This window comes from Calonectris borealis, chromosome 19 (assembly GCF_964195595.1).
Source record: "Calonectris borealis chromosome 19, bCalBor7.hap1.2, whole genome shotgun sequence".
Classification (NCBI taxonomy): domain Eukaryota; kingdom Metazoa; phylum Chordata; class Aves; order Procellariiformes; family Procellariidae; genus Calonectris; species Calonectris borealis.
In genome coordinates, this window is record NC_134330.1 from 7942630 (window position 1) to 7962096 (window position 19467).

Sequence of the window (19467 nt, forward strand, 5' to 3'; positions counted from 1 at the left end):
GCGGTGTTCGTGCATGGGTGGTCCAGGGGAAGCAGGGTGCTGGGGGGCAGCGGAACGGGACTCCCCTTGGCCACAGGGATGGGGCTTGGTCGCTTGCTCCCCCCCTCAAGAGCACCCACTTTTTCCCCCCCAGCTGCGACAGCTCTTCACCCATCCGCAAGGAAAAGAAAAAGAAGACTGGAAAGAAACACAGACGCGACAGGTAGGATGGACACCACATCAGGCTGGGGCTGGTTGGGGACAGCAGGGCTGGTTGGGGACAGCAGGGCTGGTTGGGGACAGCAGGGCTGGTTGGCGGCTGCCCAGGCCCTCGGGCTGGGGCAGGATGGAGGCATGGACAGGGATGGATGCTGATGGCTCTTCACAGGGCCATCTCCTCCTCCCAGCAGCTGTCACCTGCCCCATCCAGCAGCCCATCTTGGGGCCAACCCCCTGCCCTTGTCCTCATCCCCTGGGGCTGCCCGGCCTTTGTTCCCTGCTGGCTGGCTCAGCGTGTCTCCTTCATCTCTGCCTCCTCTTCATCCCTCAGGTCTGAGTCGGGGTCACGGAAGAAGAGAAGACACAGGTGAGAGTGATGGCTGCTGGGAGCCACCCCACTGCCACCAGCTGGCCGCCAGATTCCCCGGTCCCCTGCCCTCCCGTTGTCCCCATCCCCTCCACCCATGGGGAGGGACCCCATGCCACCAGGCAGGGGATGGACCCATCAGGCACGGTGGGTGTGAGTGTGGGCTACCATCACCCACCATCCCTCCGACCACCCCTCGCCTGGTCAGTGTCCCCCTCACCCCATGGATGGGCACTGCTGGGCATCCCCCACTCTTGGAGGGGGCCTGCAGGGTCCCACACGGCCCCGAATGTCCCCCAGGTGAGAAGGGTTGATGCCGGGCAGCCGTGGCCAGGGCAAGCCCTGGCTGTGCCCTGCTCTGTGGATGCCCTCTGCTGGCACTGCTGTTTTAGGGTAAAAGAAGTAAAAAACAGGCTAAGGGTGCCCGGGTGGGCAGCGGGGCTCAGAGGAGGCTGACACAGGGTGAGGTGAGTGGAGGGGTGACAACAGGCCCGAGTCCTGTGGATGCTGAGCAGAGCCAGTCCCCCCCTTCCCGCTGCCACCCCCTCTTGCCCGGCCTCGTTGACCGGCATGTGGCCCCCCAGTCCCCCCAAAGCCAGCCAGGACCCCCACCGCAGTTTGAAGCTTGGTGAAGCCCAGCTCCGGGCAGGTGCTCCCCATCGCTCCTCCTGCAGCCTCGGTGGCTCTGGGGGGGCCGGGGAAGCCCCCCTGGGCACTGCCCCCACTCCAGTCTCGTCAGCTTGTGGCTCTTCCCGCAGGTCCCGGAGCCCCAAGAACAAACGGAAAGAGAAAAACAAAGAGCGCAAGAGGTGAGGGGCTGGGATGGCGGCGGGAGCGGGGCTGTGTGCCCCCCCGTGTGCCCCCCTGCGGCGGCTCAGCCTGCCCCTCGGCCCCCCGGCCACCCTCTCCGCAGGTCCCGCAGCGAGTCCCCGGCCTGGCGCTCGCACCGCCGCAGCTCCTGCAGCTCCCACAGCGCCTCGCTCTCCTCCGACGACAGCGGCTCCAAATCCCCTGGCAGGTAGGAGCAGCCCGGGACCCCCGCCCTCACCGCCAGCGGCCCCCCAGCCTCCATTTCAGGGGGCGAGGAGGAAGGTGGCAGAGGTGTCCCCATGGTCGGGACCCTTATGGGATGGAGGGCAGGGAGATGGGTGGCAGAGATGACCCCATGATGGGGACCTTTGGGGATGGAAGGTGGGGACGCAGGTGGCAGAGATGTCCCCGGATGGGGACCCTTATAGGATGGAGAGCATGGAGGGCATGGAGGCGGGTGGCAGAGATGTCCCTACAATGGGGACCCTTGGGGTTGGAGGGGAGGGAGGCAGGTGGCAGAGATGTCCCCAGGATGGGGACCCTCAGGGGAATGAAGGGGAGCAGGATGGTGCTGTAGCATCTGTGGGGGCTTTGGGAACGCGGTGCCCAGCCGGGGTTTCAATTTTGAACTAGAGAAAGCACAAACCACCAATTTTCACACTGTTTCTTGCATCGGCAAACCATGTCCCGCCATCTCAGCCCGGGCTTGCAGCCGGCAGCCCTGCTGGAGCCGGGCGAAGGGCAATGCCATGCCAGGCTCGGGGCAGGGGAGATGCCAGCGGCTCACGGTGCGATGCCCCGCAGGCTAAGCCCCAAGCGCCGGCAGGATGGCCCCAAGGGCAGCAGCGCCCGCTCCAGCCGCAGCCCGTCCTCCCCCTCGCCCCGCCGCTCGGCCTCGCCGCACCAGAACGGGCACAAAGGCAGCGCCCAGAACGGCCGCCACAGCCACGGCGCCCCGCTCCCGGAGCCCTCGGATGTACGTAGGCTTTTCTTGGATCACCGTTCGCTTCCCTCCCCTCCTCCCTCCGCAGGACCCCCCCACCCCGGCTCTCCTCTCCCCTCCTTCTCCAGTCGCTCGGCTGCCCCCTCGCCCAGCTGGGGCACACGGGGGAGATGCGGGGTGCAGGCTGCACCCCTCCCAGCACCCATCAACCTTCCGCTGGGTGCACAGACTCCCTGGGGGAGCCAGCCCATCACCTCGGGGCAGGTATCGGGGCAGCCAACAGGTCATTCCCTCCCCACAAAGCCACACATCACTCTGCGGATGTCACCCCCGGGGGACGAGAGCTCGGCAAGCCAGGGTCACTGCCAGGCTCAGCATCTCCCTGGGAGTGGATTGAGCCCAAACAGCCAAGAAATGGGTACAAGCTGGAAAATTCTTCCTTCCCCACCAGCCTTAACTCTCCCCAGTGCAAAGTGCCAGTGCCAGCACTCAGGACCCCGGCACCCAGTTTGTGCCCAGTCTAGGGACTGGAGTTAGGCCAGGCTAGGGTTTGGAGGGGGTTTGGTGCTGGGTGCTCAGACTTTAGGAACTCAGGGTCCCCATGGCAGGTGACATTGGAGCTAGGTGTCCCCGGCTCTGCCTCGGCACCCCAGAGGTCCTGGTGAAGCCTGGGGGGCTGCTCCCACACTGAGTGGGCCAGCCCCAGTTTAACCAGTGCCAGGGTGGCAAGAAGCCTGCTTCAGCTATTGGGGGGCTGGAGGCAGGGCTGAGCACAGGCAGCGTGCTGAGGGACCCCACTAATGGGGGGCACACAGGTCCTGGCTCGCCCCAGGGGACTTTATTCCCATGGGCGAGGTGCTGCGGGGATGCTCCCGGGCTGGCAGCACCCAACGCTGCCACCCCAATGCCTGCAGGGCTGGGGGCACCCCGGAAAATGGGCCAGGAGCCCCCCACCCCATACTCACATCCCCTTTGCCCTCCCCGGCTCCCCAGCCCAGCACCAGCACCCAGCACCGCCCGCAGCACCCAGCACCCTACCCGCCTCTCAGGGCAACTCTCTGCTTTCTTCTTTCCTGTGGTTTTGGCTGGGGCGTGAGGGGGTTTGGGTGCCGAGCACCCACCCAGGCACCCGGCTCGCCCCGCTCTACCCCTGCCCACCACCCCCAGCACCCAGCATCGCCCAGGCCGCCGAGCTCCCACGGCTCCCCGGCACCAGTGGGACTTTTCTCCGACAACTTTCTCTCTCTTTCTCTCTCTCTCTTCTTTCTCTCTCTGGTTTCTGTTTTTTTTTATTTTATTTTATTTTTAATCCCATCTGTGTTTTTCTTTAGCCTCCCATTTGAAAAAAACCCAAACGGTAATATACACTTCCATTTCTTGCTCAGCAGAAGCAGGGACGAGGGGGAGGGAAGGGCAATGAAACGTGCTTTTTTTCCCCCCCTTGTTTTAGTTTCCTTTCTCATTATTTCTTTTCTTTTCCCTCGTGATGTACAGAAATGCAAATGATATATATCTCTCTTATTTTTTTTTCCCCCTCCCGTCGTTGTCGTGTTGTTCTAGAATTTTTTGCTTTTGTGTGTGTTAATGTGGAGAAGAAAAAAAAAAAAAGCAGATGTGTTTTCTAAATATTTACGACCGCTGAACATTGTACTTCCATTTTCTATATTTTGAAGAAGGAATTTAAAAGGGAAGATAACCGAGCAGCTCTACACCGCAAACGTAGCGGGCTCGCTTCGATATCGCAGAGCGAATTGCCCTTTGTCTCCTTGAATTGGCTACTGCCCCGTTGCCTCGGCTGGCGGCTGGATCCTGCTGCCGTGGGGGAGGTTTTCCTCCACGGTTGCAGGATGAGGCCGTTGGGTGCTGGGTTATCCCCTCCCCAAAACCAAGCACCTTGCGGCCATCCCACACCCAGGCGCCCGCATCCTGTGTGCTGGCAGGATGGGTGCTGAGCATCCTCGGTACCCGGCCTCCCCCGCCTCCTCCAGACCCCCAAAAGCACCGGACTCAGCCCGTCCCTGGGTGAGCCGTGCCCCCCCCAGCACCCCCAGAGCCGCCGGGAGGAAGGGATGCCCCGGGGCGCTGCGCGGCGTTGCCTTCCCTTTTAAATACCCGCTCCCGTCTCCATCCATCCCTGCTGCCTTCCCCAGCCTTCCTCCCGGGTCTCTCCTCCTCCTCCTCCTTGCCCACACGCACCCTCCGGCCCCTCTTTCTCTCCGGTTTTCTTTGGGCCAACACAACCCAACAACCCTCGCCGTGTCCCACCTCCATCCATCGCCTTCCCTGCATGTTATCCGGGACTTTGCCATGTTATATAGCGACTTTTTAAGACCGAAACGCAGCCGGGTTACAGACACCAACCAGCAACTCCCCCCCTTCGGCCGCCCCGCTCGGCGGCCGGCCACGACCTTTCCATTTAAAAAAAGAAAAATTTATGAAAAAAAAAAAAACCTAACGAGACCAATTTTAAAATAATTAAGAAAAATCTAAGCAAAGCAAATGGGATTAGCCGAGGGGTCTGGATCGCCGTACTAAAGAGTCCTTGTCTTTTTCCCATTCTGCCCTCCAAATGTGGAGATTATTGTTTTCTTTTTTTATTATCGCATTCCTGTCACTGCCAATTGCGAAGGTAGGTATTTTGTCCACCTCTGCACGTTCACTTCTGCAGATGAGCCTGTTGAAAAGCACCGTAGCTTGATTTAATGTTATTTTCTCTTTCTTTCTGACTTTCTTTCTCTTTCTTTCTCGCTCTCCTTCTCTGTCTCTCTTTCATTTTGTCTCTTTTTGGTGGCTATATATAATTTTTTTTTATTTGTATGGTTTTCCCCAGTTAGCTGCAAAGCCATGCTCTTCTCTTATGTTCTTTATTTAAATTTTTTTGCCCTGTCCACGTAATATTTTTTCTTTCTTCCCCCCCTTTTCTCTTCCCCGTCTCCTCGTGCCGTCGGTAGAATGCATTTCTGTGTCTTTCAGCCCTTCGACTTTGTGTTCATTTCCATGCAGGGGCCGAGCACGGCTGCTCCGTTTGAGTCCCCCCTTAGGGGCCGGGTAACGAAGGCAAACATAATTAGCGAGAAATAGGGGCAGCAGCCAGAGCCCAGGGGTGGGAGCAGCAGCCGATCCTGGGTACACGGGATTTTGGGGTGAATGGATGGGGCAAGAAATTAGAAATGTGGGGAGATGTGTGGGTTTAGCCCCTCCTTGGGCCGTGGTGGACAAAAAAAAACCCAACCCAGGGAAAATATTGGGGGGCTGCAACAGGGAAATGTTGGAATCTTCCTCTGGGGAGAGAGCCAGGTCCGGGGCGTCATGGTCCCCGAGGGGCTGGGGACAGCGTCCCAACCCCGGCCATCCCATCCCCGCAAGTCCCCAGCATGTGTTTTCCCTTTTGGGCTGGGCCTTTGCCGATTTGGATTGATTTGGGATGCTTTTCCTTTTGTTGCCTTCCTGCACGCCTGGGCAGGAGACCCCTCCGCCCCCACCCCGGGGTTTGGGTGGGAACCCCGCAGCCCGAGCCCGCGGCGTGGCCAGCCGGTGCCAAAATGCTGCCCTGGGAAAGAGGAACCCCCTCTCTTTCTCTCTTCTTCTTCCTCTTCTTCTTCTTCTTCATCTCTGCTTTTATTTTTCCATGCCTGGATGCGGGGCTGGGCACGGTCTCAGCTGAACCCCCCTTCCAGGACTCCTGCATCCCCTTGGAGGGGTCCATGTCCCCCAGCGCTTGTGCCATGGGCAGGGCTGGCCATCGCCACCAGCCTCCCCCCTCGCTGGAGCAATTACAAAAGCAGCAGATTGTTAAAAAAAAGACCCCCAAATTCCCCCATTTTGGCTCCAGCAAGCTGGTGTGCGACTGGAGGGATTGGCTTCTCCGTGGGGACAAGGAGGTGATGGGGGATGTGCCACCGGTGGGGTGTGGAGCAGCTTGTGCGACACCCCTCTGCCTCGGGATGCTCGGGGACGCGGTGGCCTCGCGTCCTTTTTGCTGCATCTTCGTGGTGGTCCCCAGGCTCCCACCCCGGTGTCTCGCCCGCTTCTCTTTTGGGGGAGAAAAGCGGCATTTAGGAGGTGGCGGGGCGGGCGGAGAGAACTCGTCCTTCAGGATTAACTGACTGGGTGTGTTTGGGGTGAAGGGCCAGCGGGGAATTGGGGTCACCGTCCCCAGCTTAGCCCCGGGTGCGATGACACAATCCCAGCAGCACCGCAATCCCCCTGAACCCTGTTAGAACCCCTTGGCTGGGCTCAGCACCACCCTGCGCAGGATTTACCCCTCCAGGGATGCTCAGGGACCCACGCAGGGCTGCGGCGGGGCAAAGGAGACCCCCAAAGCTCCCCGAGCCGGGGTTTGCCGGCTCGGTCATGGTCAGCGGTGCAGGAGCCGTTTCCACCCATCTTTTTGGTCTAGCGGTGTTTGCAAAGATGGGAGGAAAAACCCAGGCAGCGGCTGCGGCTCGGAGGAGCTCAGATATTCGGGAGCCGCTGCGTGCTGGACCCCGGGGCCGGGCAAAACCCCCCCCAGCTCTCGGCGAGAGCCCGGCACGGGGCCTTGGCCGCGGCGGTGGCCCAGGGTTTCCTCCCTTCCCGTAGGAGAAGTGAGTCGGTTTGTTTTATTTCTCCTCTCTCTGGCTCTGTCTCTGTCTCTCCTCCTTCTCTCGCTCTTTCTTTCTCTCTTGCATTTTTGTGAATCTAATGATGCACTTATATTGCCCCGCTTTTCCCTTCTCTTCATACCTTACCTACTAAAGGAGGAAATGCCACTTTTTTGGTAAGTGGATGTTAACCAAGAGGGACTTAAAAAAAAAAAAAAAAAAAGCATATAATGGAAAAAAAAAAAAGGAAGCAGAAAGCAAAGTCTGTGTTGAGTGCTGATGAGGACTTAGCAGTTCCCTGCAGAGTCACAGCTAACAGCTCAATGCGTGTCCCAGGAAGAGCTCAGAGACATTCGTTTATCTCAGTAACGAGGACATTTGTGAAGTTTTGCTTTGTTTTGTTTTTTTGATTTGATTTGATTTGATTTGATTTGGATGGTTTTTCTTCTTTCTTTTTTGATTTCTTTTTGCCTTCTCGCCCCCGGCCCCCCGCCCCCCTGCCTTGCCCTCCATTGTCGCTCTGTGCCGTCCTCCTTGTTTCTTGATTTGTTTTAAGCCGAAAGCCGTACTATCTATAAAAACGACACATATCTGAACATATATCTCTCTATATATGTGCATGCCTCTGTGTGAGCAGACCCCCCCATCACCTCCAGCCCTCTTTGGTTCGACCCCTTCCCCTCGGCTCAGTCTGATTTACTCTCCCCCACCTCCCCACCTTCCCTCCTCTCATCTTTTCTTTTTTCCCCCCATTTTCCTCCCTTCGTTTGGGTTTTACCCCCCTTTTCCCTTCCCCTGTCTTGGTCGGGGCGGGCGGGCGCCGGGGTTTGCTTTATCCCCGCTCCAGGTGTTTTCGGGGGGGGTTGTTTCTTTCCCTTTGAGCTCTCCCTCCCTGACGACTTGGGGGTTTCTTGGATTATTTTTTTTTTGCTCCCATCCCACCCCTTCCTTTGGGTTTTTTTTTAAATTTGATTTTAATTTTTTTTTTTTGGCGTTTTGCATGCGGAGGTTTGCATGACCCACGTTGTTGAGGGCGAGAGGAAGGTGCAGGGTAGCGTCTGTGTAGCCTGCCTTATGCGATGTGCGTTGACGTTGTGAACCGTGCCCCCGGCCCGGCGCCCCCCATTAAAATCCCCTTTCTCCTTCTTTCTTCTCTTCTTCCCCCCCCATCCGCCTTTCCCCCCTTCTCTCTCTCTCCCCCCTTGCCAGAGGCCAGCCTCGGCGTCCCCCTCTCCGCGGGCTCACGGCAGGACGGAGCCGCCGTCCCCCCGCGCCCGGGGGGGCCGACACAGTGCCCACAGCCCCCGGTCGCCCACGCCGGAGCGGGCCAAGCATGGCCACCGGCATCGCTCCCGCAGCGCCTCGCCGCCGCCCCGCCACCGCGGCCAGAGCAAGGGACGGCCCCCGGCCCCCCGGGAGCCCCCGCCGCCGCCGCTCAGCCCCGCCGGCTACAGCAGCGACTCGGAGGGCTCGGTGGGCTCCCAGCCCTACCACCCACCGCTCGGCCCCGACAGGAACCACGGCGCCCACGCCAAGAAGTAAGGGGGTCCCCAGGATGGGGTCATGCCGTCCCTACTGGGACATGGGAGATGACAAAGCCTGGCCTCTGATATTTGGGGTGCAGCTCCTTGCGGGCACCCCAGTTCCATCCAGGCAAAGCTCTGGGGGCCAAGCTGGGGACCAGGGCGGGGTTGGGATGCTGGAGGGATGGGGAATGGAGATGAAGATGGGGATGGGGACGGGAATGGGGATGGGCATGGGGATGGGGTTGGGAATGGGGAAGAGGCACAGTGGGCTGATGCCGGTGCGCTGTGGGAAGGGTGATCCCCGCGAGGGATTATCCCAGCACTAAGGGCAGTGTCTCAATGGCTGCATGAGATTGCAGCATCCCGCAGGATGCAGGATCCCAAGCGGCCGAGCACCCCGTGCTTTATATTCAGGGATAAAGCCCAGCCAAAAATTGGAGTCATGTAGGCGCGCCTGCTGCTCCCCCATGGGAACCCGGGGTCCCCAGCTCCCAGGGGGACGCCCCACCAGTCGTGGCAGGTGAGATGCGAGGAGGTGCTGGGTTCTGCCTTTGCAGGGTGAAGGAGAGGCACCACCGGGGCCGGCCCAACAGCAGCTCGGAGTCATCGGCCAAGCACTCCCGGCACGCCTCGGAGCGGAGGAAGAGTCCGTCACCCAGCCCCGGCCAGCGCAGCAGCTCCTGGAGCTCCAGCGGCTCCCTCTCCAAGTCCCGCTCCCGCTCCCGGGAAAAGAGAGCGGGACGCAGCCGCTCCCACTCACCCTCACCGAAAAAACCTGCCAGCAGGTCAGCCCCCGGGGGGGGCTTCATCGCGGGGAGGGGGGCTTCATCGCAGGGGGGTGCGGGCACCAGCAATGGGCTCAGAGACCATCTGTGGCTCAGGGTGGTCCTGGCTCCCCGGGGGCTCAGGGAGGGGGTTACAGGTCATTGCTGTCCCCGGTGGCACTGGAAGTGCCAGCCCTGGGTGGGGGTGTCACCCCCGTGGGGAGCTGCTGTGCATGGGCTGTCCCTGCATCCCACCCGGGACCCCAGCCCGCACCCCTGACACTCCTCCTCCTCCTCGTGGTGTAGAGAGAAGGACAACGAGCCCCGAACACGCCACGGTGACCCCGATCCCACCCGCGCCCGGCGCCGCTCCAGGAGCTACTCGCCCATCCGGAAGAGGAGACGTGACTCCCCCAGCTTCATGGAGCCCAGAAGGATCACCAGGTGGGTCCTGGCACGCGGCGAAGCCTCTGCTGTGGCCGCTGGCACGGCCCGGGGCTCAGGAATGCCACCAGCCAGCCCCGGAGGATGGGTGGGTGGATGGACGGATGGGTGGATAGATGGGTGGGTGGATGGGTGGATGGATGGATGGATGGATGGATGGGTGGATGGATGGATGGATGGGTGGATGGATGGATAGATGGGTGGATGGATGGGTGGATGGGTGGGTGGATGGATGGGTGGATGGGTGGGTGGATGATAGATGGATGGATGGATAGATGGAGGGTGGATGGATAGATGGATGGGTGGATGGATAGATGGATGGGTGGATGGATAGATGGATGGGTGGATGGATGCATGGATAGATGGATGGATGGATGGGTGGACGGATGGTGGGTGGGTGGGTGGATGGATAGATGGATGGATGGATGGAGGGATGGATGGATGGATGAACAGACAGATGAACAACTCTGCGGACAGATAGATAACCCTGAGGGTGACCAGCTGGGCGAATCAGCTAGCTCAGACAGACTGCCTCCAATATTACAACCTTCTCATCTCTTCCCATTTTGAGGCATGAAAATAGAAATTTGTTTTAATCCTCACGTGCGTATTCCAGCAAGACGTACAGCTGCGAGCGTGTCTCTCCCTGCCCTCCAAAAGCTGGTTTCTCCTCCCTGACATCCTATTGACTCAGGATCCCGGCCTGTAACACAGGCAATATTTAGTGCCAGACGAAACACTGTGTGCATATATAGTACCTCGTTAGCATGCAGCGCTGCCGTGGTACCAGTGGCGAGCTGAGATTACCTCGTTCCTGACCTGTTTGTCCCTCCTGCTATCAGCTGGGAGGTGGGGCCGCGGGGTGGAGGAGGCTGTATTTTCAGAAATCAGCTCTGGCTCGCTGTGGGAAGAGTTTTATTTTGCCTGGGCTGGACTAAAGTTGTAAGGAGGGAGGACAGGAGAAATACTCCTCATACGGTGGGTTAGACTCCCGGCAGTCCTCCCCGATGGATCCCTGTAAAGAACGTGGAGGGAGGTTTCCCAGCCCGGGTGCCACGAGCTGGTTTTGCATCCCTCCCGCTCCATCCCCGGGCTGGGTTTTGCTGGGATGTCCCCAGGAAGGTGGCAGGGCCTGGCTGGAGAACGCAGCCCATGGTCCTTGTGGGGACCGTCCCCCCCATCCCTGTCACTTAGCCCTGGGATGGATGGGGACAGCAGACCTGGGTTTCTGCGAGGCTTGGAGGATGCTGCGGGGAGGGGGCGGCCAGGGGAACCCCCCCAGCCCCGCTCACCTGCCCCATAGCCTAGCAAGAAGCCCCAGGGCCTTTCCTTGCCCTCCCGCCCTGTCCCCGGTCCCCGTCACCCCCCACCACCCCGCGGTCCGTCACCGTGTGGTCCTGCCTCAGTGATGCCAACTTCTCCTTTTCCATTTCATCCCAAGGTCCCTCTCGGAGAGCATCGCCGCCAGCCTGGCTCCCAGGGTAACCTCCCCCCTTCCTCCTCCTCCTCCTCTTCCTCCTCCTCTTCCTCCTGGACCCCTCTGTGTCTCCTCACACCCTAGGATGCCTTCGGCACCCAGCCGCCTCCGGGCCGTGCCTGTGTCTCTCTTTGGTCCCACTAACACTGGGCCAGGAGAAGGGGGCAAGGGGCCGACTCCTGCACCGGCTCCAGACGTTGCTGCCCCCCGTGTCCTCCCATCCCCGCTGCCCCCATGCTCCCCACGTCCCTCCTCATCCTCAGGCGCCGGCGGGCCGCAGCTCGCCTCCCGCTAATCCCGTCTCTTTTTCAGCAGCTTTCAATCTTTGGTGTCTGGGAAACACAAAAGCCACATTAACCTGCTCACTTTCTGCCCTCGCCGCTGCCTAATCCAGGACTAACACCCCGGGGGGGCTGGGGAGGAGGAAGGGCAGGGAGGGTGGGGGTGATGCTGGGCGGCCGCATCCTGACACCATGCAGTTGGTCCGAGCCTGGCCACCCTATACGGGGATGCTCAGCCACTGCCGGTCCCCCTTCCTGAGCTGCTGCCGGGGTCCTGACTCAGTTTCCCTTTTCCATTCACAGCGCTCGCAAGCGTCCCATCCCCTACTACCGCCCCAGCCCCTCGTCCTCCAGCTCGCTGAGCACCTACTCCTACAGCCGCAGCCGCAGCCGCAGCTACGACAGCTACAGCACCAGCCGCAGCCGCAGCCGGACTCGCAGCCCCCCCAGCCGCTCCCGCAGCCCCAGTCGCAGCCCCAGCTACAACAGCCGCAGCAGCTCGGAGAGTGCCGGCTTCTGAGCCCCCCCCCGGCACCCTGCCGCAGCTCCCCGCCATCCCGGCCATGCCCCCTGCCCCGATGCCCTGGGCGGGATGGGGACCACCAGGAAGGCGGAAAAAAGCCAGGAGCTGCTAAGGATGGACCTAGCGGCGGGGGAAAGTGGGGGCCAAAAACTCAAATGGGTCCTTGCATCGCCCTGGGAGGGGGTGATTCCCCCTCCCCCAGGGTGTTTTGGGGGTCGGGATGGGGTGGGGGGGAATATCTTTTTATTTCTGCGAGCGCTGGGGTGGGGCGGGATGGGGTGGGCGAGCACAGAGCGAGGGAACAAATTGCTCAGCAGAGACCTTGGGGCGAGCGGGCGGGGGCGGCTGGGGACCCCCCGGGAGCCCCCCCGTGCTTTTTTGGGTTGGTTTGACTTTTTTAGCACAAGCGTGTCCTTGGGAGGGGGCGGGCAGGAAGGGGCTTCTCCAGCCGCAATGCGAGCCAGAGGCGAGCCCCTGCTTTCCCCTGGCGGAGAAGTCACCATGTCCCCATGGTGTCCCAGGGGACAGGGGCACCGTGAACCATTTTGGCCCCCCCCCAGCCCAAGCATATGCCGAGCCACGAATGAACAAAAATCTGGCACCCAGCAGCACCCTGCAAGTCTCTTCCTGAGCGGGGAGGTCTGGGGGGGCCACCCCTGTGGGTTAACGCTGCTTGTCCCGGCTCAGGAGCTGGCCCTGGCAGCCATCCATCTCACCCAATTTTGGGGGGGGACCGAGCTGTCACCCCCAGGAGGAGGGAGCTGTGGGGATGAAGGCTGGGCTGGGGATTTTCCACCCCCGGGGCCGCATCCAGCCATGCTCCGGCTTCGGCATGTCGTACCCCACCGAGCGGCGGCGTTTTAAACTTAATTACAGAAAGAGAGAGGCAGGAGGGTCCCAGGCTTTGCCGGCAACCCCACTTTTGCAGGACTTTGCTGATTTTCCAAAAAAAAAAGCCCCCTCGGGCACCCCCCCGGGGCTGTTGGTGTTTAATCCGTGCGGGCCCCGCGTTTTCCGGCCGGCTGGAGCAGGACGACGGGGATGAGCATCCCTGGGTGGGAGAGCAGCTGCCTGGATTAACCCGCTGCCCCTGGATGAAAAGCCGGGCTTTGGCAGTCCCGCTTGACACTGGTTTCCAGCCAGCCAGGATCGGGATGGGGGGATCCTTTGGACTCGGCCAGTAATGCGATGGCCTCGTTAGCCGGTGGCCTGATGAACCGGAGGTCCGGGAGGGCAGAGGTGCGAGCGGAGGGGCACTCCAGGGTCGTCTCCCAAACCCGGCACGTCAAGGAACCAGGCTCAGCTGCAGGCTGAGGATTCACCAGCCCTTGGAGAAACATCTCCGGGAGCTGGGCCGTGCCGGGTGCCAGCCCCTGGGTTTCCCACCCACCCCCTGCTCCGCTGGCAAAGCCACCGGTCGCCCTCTGCGGTGCCCGGACAAGCGGAGTGGTTAGAAATGGGGTGAACAGGTAAGGAGGGGACACGCTCGTGGCTCTCCATGGCTCAGCTTGTCCCCATGTGCCAGCCAGCTCTGGATGTGACCGTGGCAGGAGGAGGAGACGAAGGGTCCTGCTCCCCCCAAGCCTGGGGCGATGAAGGGCACAAACCTTCATCCCTACAAACCCCTGAGCCACGCGCTCCGAAAACCATCCCACCCCTCTCTGGCTGCTGCCGCAGCAGCCCCCGGGCACCCTGCAGCCCCCGTCCCCCCATCACCCCACGGGGAAGCTCAGACTGGCCGCGGGAGCCCCAAAACCCTGCCGGGAGAGGGGAGGTCCCCTAAAAACATCTGAATTCAAGCCACTGGTGAGGGGTTATTTTGCCAGTGGCTGCAGCCCCCAGCCCTGCAGCCCCCGGGGCCGCGGCTCCCGAAAGCCCGAGACCCGACGGCAGCACCGGCGCGGACAAGCCAGCACATCAGGGAAAATTTCCAGTCTTCCTCTTTTACAGTCTCTGTCTCCTGCCGCGGAGGGAGCTAACTGGAACAAATACTCTGTAGAAATACTTCAGTATTTTCCTCTCGCGCGTGCGCTCTCTCTTTTTTTCTGGGTTGTGAGTACAGCTGTAGATTCAGTGAGCTGGTTCAATTATAATAAAATATACAGTATATATTGTAAATGACTCTGCCCGGCACGGAGCGGTTTCTTCACGGGGGAGCAGCACGGCGGGGTTAACCTGCTCCCTCCGTGCAGGCTTGGTCTTGCCCACCTCCCCGCGGACCCACCCTCCTCGCCCTGCCTGCACCCTGTCTCCAGCCACCCGTGGCTCGCTCTTCCCCGGTGCATCGGCCTCTGGCTTGGTGCAGAGCGGCGCTGGGCACCAGTTGTGTGTCTGATCCCCCAGAGCATCCTGCTACGGGGCAGGGGGAGCCCTCTGGGGTGGCCCCGCTGCTGGGGCAGGGTTCTCCCTTTGCATCCTTCCTGTCTCCCTGCAGCCCTCCTGGCTCCCTGTGTCCTTCCCTGCATCCCTCCCATTTGTCTGCAACCTCCCATCCCTCCCATCCCTCCCTGCATCCCTCCCTGCATCCCTCCCATCCCTCCCTGCATCCCTCCCTGCACCCCTCCCATCCCTCCCTGCATCCCTGCCTGCATCCCTTCCTGCATCCCTCCCATCCCTCCCTGCATCCCTCCCATCCCTCCCTGCATCCCTCCCTGCATCCCTCCCATCCCTCCCATCCCTCCTTTTATCCCTCCCTGCATCCCTCCCTGCATCCCTCCCATCCCTCCCATCCCTCCTTTTATCCCTCCCTGCATCCTTCCCATCCCTCCCTGCATCCCTGCCTGCATCTCTCCCCTCCCTCCCTGCATCCCTCCCATTTCCTCGCATCCCTCCATCCCCTCACCTCCGCAGTCCCTGCAGCGCCTCGCCCCCTCTCCCCCAGCTCCCCTCCAGCCTGCGCCAGCCCCCGCAGGATGCGGCCCCGTGCCCCCAGCCCCGTGCGGCTCAGCTGCCTCCAGCCCTTTCCCCCACGCCACCTCAGCCCCGCGCTGGGCTCTGCCCCAGACAAAGGGGTTTGGCAGGGGCTGGTGGGGTCCTGGCACCCACTGCAGCCACGGGTGGGGGGGACACCCCCCAAATCCCCTGCTGCGGCATCCCCCCTCCCTTACTGTGTCCCCATCTGGGCCCCACGGGGAGGGGTCACACACCCCTGCACCGAGTGCGTCAGGTCTCAGCTACCGCCCGTCTCCTGGTGCCGGTCACACGCTGCTTCAAAGCAAAGCAGCCAGAGCTCAGCCCCGGGGGGCACATCCCACCGCGGTGCCGCTGTCCCCCAAAAACTGGCCGGTCCCCCTTCACAGGGCTGGGGGGTGGAGGGGGTTGGGGCAGGGGCGATGGCGTCCCAGGGGCTGCCAGGCTCATTGGGCTGGGAAAACAGCCCTTCCCCGGGATCGGGGGCCTGGAGTCTGCCCCCAGATGGGAATCCCTTCCCGGGTGCCAGCAGGGTGCCACTGGAGAGACATGTTTGGACGTGAGGGCAAAGGACTAAGGGAAGGAGCCACCCGCCCCCAACCCCAGAGGGTGCTGCCCCCTCCAGCCCCCCCCGGCCCCACCAGCTCCACCAGCTCCCCTGGCCCCCACCAGCTCCCATGAGGTCCCATCAGCCTCCATTGCCCCCACTGGTCCCCATCAGGTCCTGTAAGCCCCCATCAACCCCTACTGGTCCCACTGGCCCCCATGAGATCCATCAGCTGGAGCGGCCTCACCCCAGCTGGGTGCTGGGGGCTCCCCACTGCGATGTCGAGCCCTGGGTCCCCCAGGGGTGCCGGGGGGTTGGGGGGCTCCAGAACCTTCTGGCTGGCGGGTGACGCAGTGGGTGCGGGGCCGTGCACGGGCTCTTCCACTGACTCATCCCCCCCCCCGAGGCGCTGGCCCGGCCCCAGCCCCCTCCCCACGCCGCTGCGCATCCCTGGGATGGTTTTACGGGCAAAAAGAGGCAGGCGGGGGGGTGGGGGTGAGGCCGGGAGCAGCTCCAAGGGCCATCCATCACTCCCAACCAGCCAAACCTCCCGCAGCGACAGACGGACATTTCCCTGGCGGGGGGGAGCCGAGGGGCTGCCAGCCCCGTCCCCGTGCCGCCCACCCAATGCGGCTGCGTGCGGCCGCCCCAGCTCCGGGAAAGTTTCTCGTCCCTTCCCTGGCCCCTGCCGCAATTTCCATTAATAGCCAGCTGAGCCGCCCGGCTAAAAATAACCCCCGGCCCCCTTCATAAGTGGCCGCCGGCCGCCCCCCCCGGCAGCCCCGCGCACCATGGCCGAGCGCCGCGTCCCCTTCACCTTCCTGCGCAGCCCCAGCTGGGACCCCTTCCGCGACTGGTACCATGGCAGCCGCCTCTTCGACCAATCCTTCGGGATGCCCCATATCCCCGAGGATTGGTACAAGTGGCCGAGCGGCAGCGCCTGGCCGGGATATTTCCGTTTGCTACCCCGGGAAAGCGCCCTGGTGCCGGCCCCCGGCTCGCCCTACGGGCAGGCGCTGAGCCGCCAGCTCAGCAGCGGCATCTCCGAGATCCGCCAGACCGCCGACAGCTGGAAGGTCACCTTGGACGTCAACCATTTCGCGCCCGAGGAGCTGGTGGTCAAGACCAAGGATAATATCGTGGAGATAACCGGTGGGTGCTGGAGATGGGGGGGGGGGTGCGGGGGGTTCCCCCCTGGGTGTCATGCTGGGGCACGGCTGGCGCTTGCCGGGGGAAAAAGGGGTGGAAAGGCGAAGCGGAATAAGTGATGGGAAGGAAAAGCAAAAGGAGGAGATGGAGGCGACAGGAAAGAAAAGAAAAAGGAGGAGATGGAGGGGACAGGAGGAGAGGAGAGGAGAGGAGAGGAGAGAGGAAAAGGAAAATCAAGGCAAAGCGGAAGGCCCAGCGTTCCAAGCTCAGTCTCGGGGTGCATTCACGCTGCAGGTGTTGCACAGGGTGCAGAGACCCCCCCAGCTCCATATATTGACCCCTTGCTGCTGTCCCAGCCAGGAGATGGGGAAAGACCCCCCTCCCCCCCAGCTGCGAGCCACGGAGGGACCTGGGGGGGTGGCAGTGGGGTGTCACGAGCCCCACAGCCCCCCGTGCTCCCCCGCAGCCCCCCGTGCTCCCCCACAGCCCCCCGTGCTTCCCCGCCGCGCGCTGGCCAGCTCAGCCAGGGACGCCGTGACGAAGCCCAGACCCCGTGGCACGAGGCCAGCAGCGTGCTTCGTGGCCGGCAAGGGGGGTCCGCACGGGGTGGGGGCAACTCCCCGGCCAGCGGGGTTTGGGGGTGCTCAGTCTCCAGCCCCGCTGGGTTGGGGAGCCAAAAAGAGGGCTGTGGGGCCAGCCGGCAGCGGTTGGGTCCCCTTGGCCACCGCCGGCTCCTGGCACTGCACTTTGCTCCCCTTGAATTTGGGGGAGGCTCCCGGAGGGGCCCCGCTGCCCCTGGTCCCCCCCAGTTGCTCCAGGCTGATATTAAGGCAAAGAAAACCAGGACAGGCAGGATCAGCCCCTCCCAGGCGTCGGACGATGCCGGGATCTGGGGAGCCGGGGCCGGGAAGGGTGCACCCCGGGCACAGAGCCCGTCCCAGCCCACTGCCCACCCAGCCGGCCCCTTCCAACCATCCCGGGCTTTTTTTTTCCCTCCAGGCAAACACGAGGAGAAGCAGGATGAACACGGCTTCATCTCCAGGTGCTTCACCCGCAAATACACGTAAGTACCAGGCAGGAGGGGAGATGGGATCCTGGCAGCCCCTCGGTGTCTTTGGGGGCATCTGCCCACCCACCCATCCCCTCCAGTGCCCACTGGCCAAACTGGGGATGCCGCTTGCCCAAACTGGGGAGAGGCAGCAATTTGGGGCTGAGCATCTGTCAGCAGTCACAGCATCGCACCCGCTGGGGTGCAGGGTGAGGCGGTGGGTGCCGCAGCCTTGACCCCCCCCTTCCTCCCCCCGCAGCCTCCCCCCCGGCGTCGAAGCCACGGCCGTGCGGTCCTCGCTGTCCCCCGACGGCATGCTGACGGTGGAGGCCCCCCTGCCCAAGCCGGCCATCCAGTCTGCCGAAATCACCATCCCCGTCACTGTCGACAGCCAAGCCAAGGAGCCGGCCAAGAAGTAGGTGGCAGCGAGGAAGAGGAGGAGGAAGAGGAGGAGGAGGAGAAGGAGAAGTCGTCGCCACCCCATCACATCCTCACGCCCACCCCCGCTCACAGCCCCCTTTTTATTGTCTATTTTGTACTCGCCCGGTCACCGAGTGCCTTGAATAAATGTGAAGGAACCGATAGAATCAGCTGGAATAAAAAGCAGTGAAAGAAACCCGTCCCCGTCCCCGTGTCCGTCCCCTGGGACCCCCGGCGGCACCGGTGCACCGCGGCTGTGCCGTGCCGGGTGGGAACCGCACCGCGGGCACCGGCTCCCTGCTCCGGCAGGGCTGGACCAGAGCACTGGGACGGGGGTACCTGGGGCCAGCGTGGCCAGCAGGAGGGCCACCAAACCCTGCTCAACAGCCTGGGGGCAGCAGCCGGGGGCTGCACATCCCAGGTCTTCACATCCTGGGCTCAGCATCCAGGGGTCAACATCCCAGGTCTTCACATCCCGAGTCTCCTTATCCCCTATATTCCACATTCCAAGTCTCCTACATCTCAGGTCTCCATATCCCAGCCTCCAGCATCCCAGGTCTCCAAAATCTCTGGTCTTCACATTCCAGGTCTCCCACATCCCGGGCTCAGCATCCCAGTTTTCCACATCCAGGGCCTCTGACATCCCAGGTCTCCAAAATTCTGGGTCTCAACAGCCCAGGTCTCCTACATCTCAGGTCTCCTACATCCCAGGTCTCCTACATCCTAGGTGTCCGACATCCTGGGTCTCTGACATGCCCGTTCTCCCACATCCCGGCTCTCAGCATCCTGGGTCTCCTACATCCCAGGTCTCTCAAATCCCAGATCTCAGCACCCTGGGTCTCACCATCTCTGGTCTCCAAAACTCTGGGTCTCAACATCCCGGACCTGAACATTTTGGGTCTCAACTCCCCAGTGTCACCACTCTGGGTCTCTACAACCCTGAAAAACAAGCACACACGCCCCCCCCCCGGGGTTGTAGGGGACCCTGAGGGCGAACGGGGCTTCATGGGCAGAACCTCTGGCCAGGAAACACCCCCGCCCCCAGCAGCGTGCCCCTCCGGCCCCAACCCTGCCCCCCCAGTGCACCCCCTTCCTTTCACCCCAATGTGATGGGCCGGGCAGGTTGTGGGTTTCAGCTCAGGGGCTGCAGCCATGCTGGGGGGGCTGGATGTGGGGGGCGGGGGGGGGCATGGTCCCGATACCTTTTGGCCCCAGCTGGCCCCGTGCCCCCCACGCCTCCGTTCGTCTGGGCAGGACTGGCCCTACATGGCCGAGGCCGGGCCCGCGGCTCCGATGTTCCCGCTCCGACAAATCCCACTAATCCCCCCTGAGTCATCCCGGAGGCAGACGGTGACCTGGGAGGAATCCCGCAGCCGTGAGGCTCCTCTCTGAGCCTGGGGGCTCCGTGTGCCCCCCCTATTCCCCTCTCCCCAAGCTCCAACCCCTCTGCCCCCTCTGTCTCAGGTGCAATGAGTTT

At 62.4% G+C, this 19467-nt stretch overlaps 2 protein-coding genes across 2 annotated transcripts in view; both read left to right on the top strand.

Annotated features, from left to right (window-relative positions):
* The window catches only part of SRRM3 (serine/arginine repetitive matrix 3), a 38315-nt gene extending 24284 nt beyond the window's left edge, over positions 1–14031 (top strand). The window contains exons 9-17 of the mRNA XM_075168896.1: positions 134–202; positions 530–565; positions 1324–1374; positions 1479–1583; positions 2180–2351; positions 8111–8439; positions 8985–9212; positions 9498–9635; positions 11697–14031. Coding sequence (XP_075024997.1) covers positions 134–202; positions 530–565; positions 1324–1374; positions 1479–1583; positions 2180–2351; positions 8111–8439; positions 8985–9212; positions 9498–9635; positions 11697–11913 — 1345 coding nt within the window. The 3' untranslated portion in view covers positions 11914–14031. The remainder of the gene's footprint in view (positions 1–133; positions 203–529; positions 566–1323; positions 1375–1478; positions 1584–2179; positions 2352–8110; positions 8440–8984; positions 9213–9497; positions 9636–11696) is intronic.
* Positions 14032–15999: 1968 nt separating this feature from the next.
* On the top strand, positions 16000–18185 carry HSPB1 (heat shock protein family B (small) member 1). The gene is made up of 3 exons (XM_075169109.1): positions 16000–16525; positions 17522–17585; positions 17830–18185. Exons 1-3 carry the CDS (start codon positions 16165–16167, stop codon positions 17987–17989), a joined length of 585 nt encoding a protein of 194 aa, XP_075025210.1. The 5' UTR covers positions 16000–16164; the 3' UTR covers positions 17990–18185.
* The last annotated feature ends 1282 nt before the right edge of the window (positions 18186–19467 follow it).

What these genes read in the sequence shown, in the direction of transcription:
- HSPB1 (XM_075169109.1), top strand. Translation starts at nt 16,165, where the DNA reads ATGGCCGAGCGCCGCGTCCCCTTCACCTTCCTGCGCAGCCCCAGCTGG. An exon ending in TAATATCGTGGAGATAACCG is followed by an intron (nt 16,526 to 17,521) that starts GTGGGTGCTGGA and finishes TTTTCCCTCCAG; the next exon opens with GCAAACACGAGGAGAAGCAG. An exon ending in TGCTTCACCCGCAAATACAC is followed by an intron (nt 17,586 to 17,829) that starts GTAAGTACCAGG and finishes CTCCCCCCGCAG; the next exon opens with CCTCCCCCCCGGCGTCGAAG.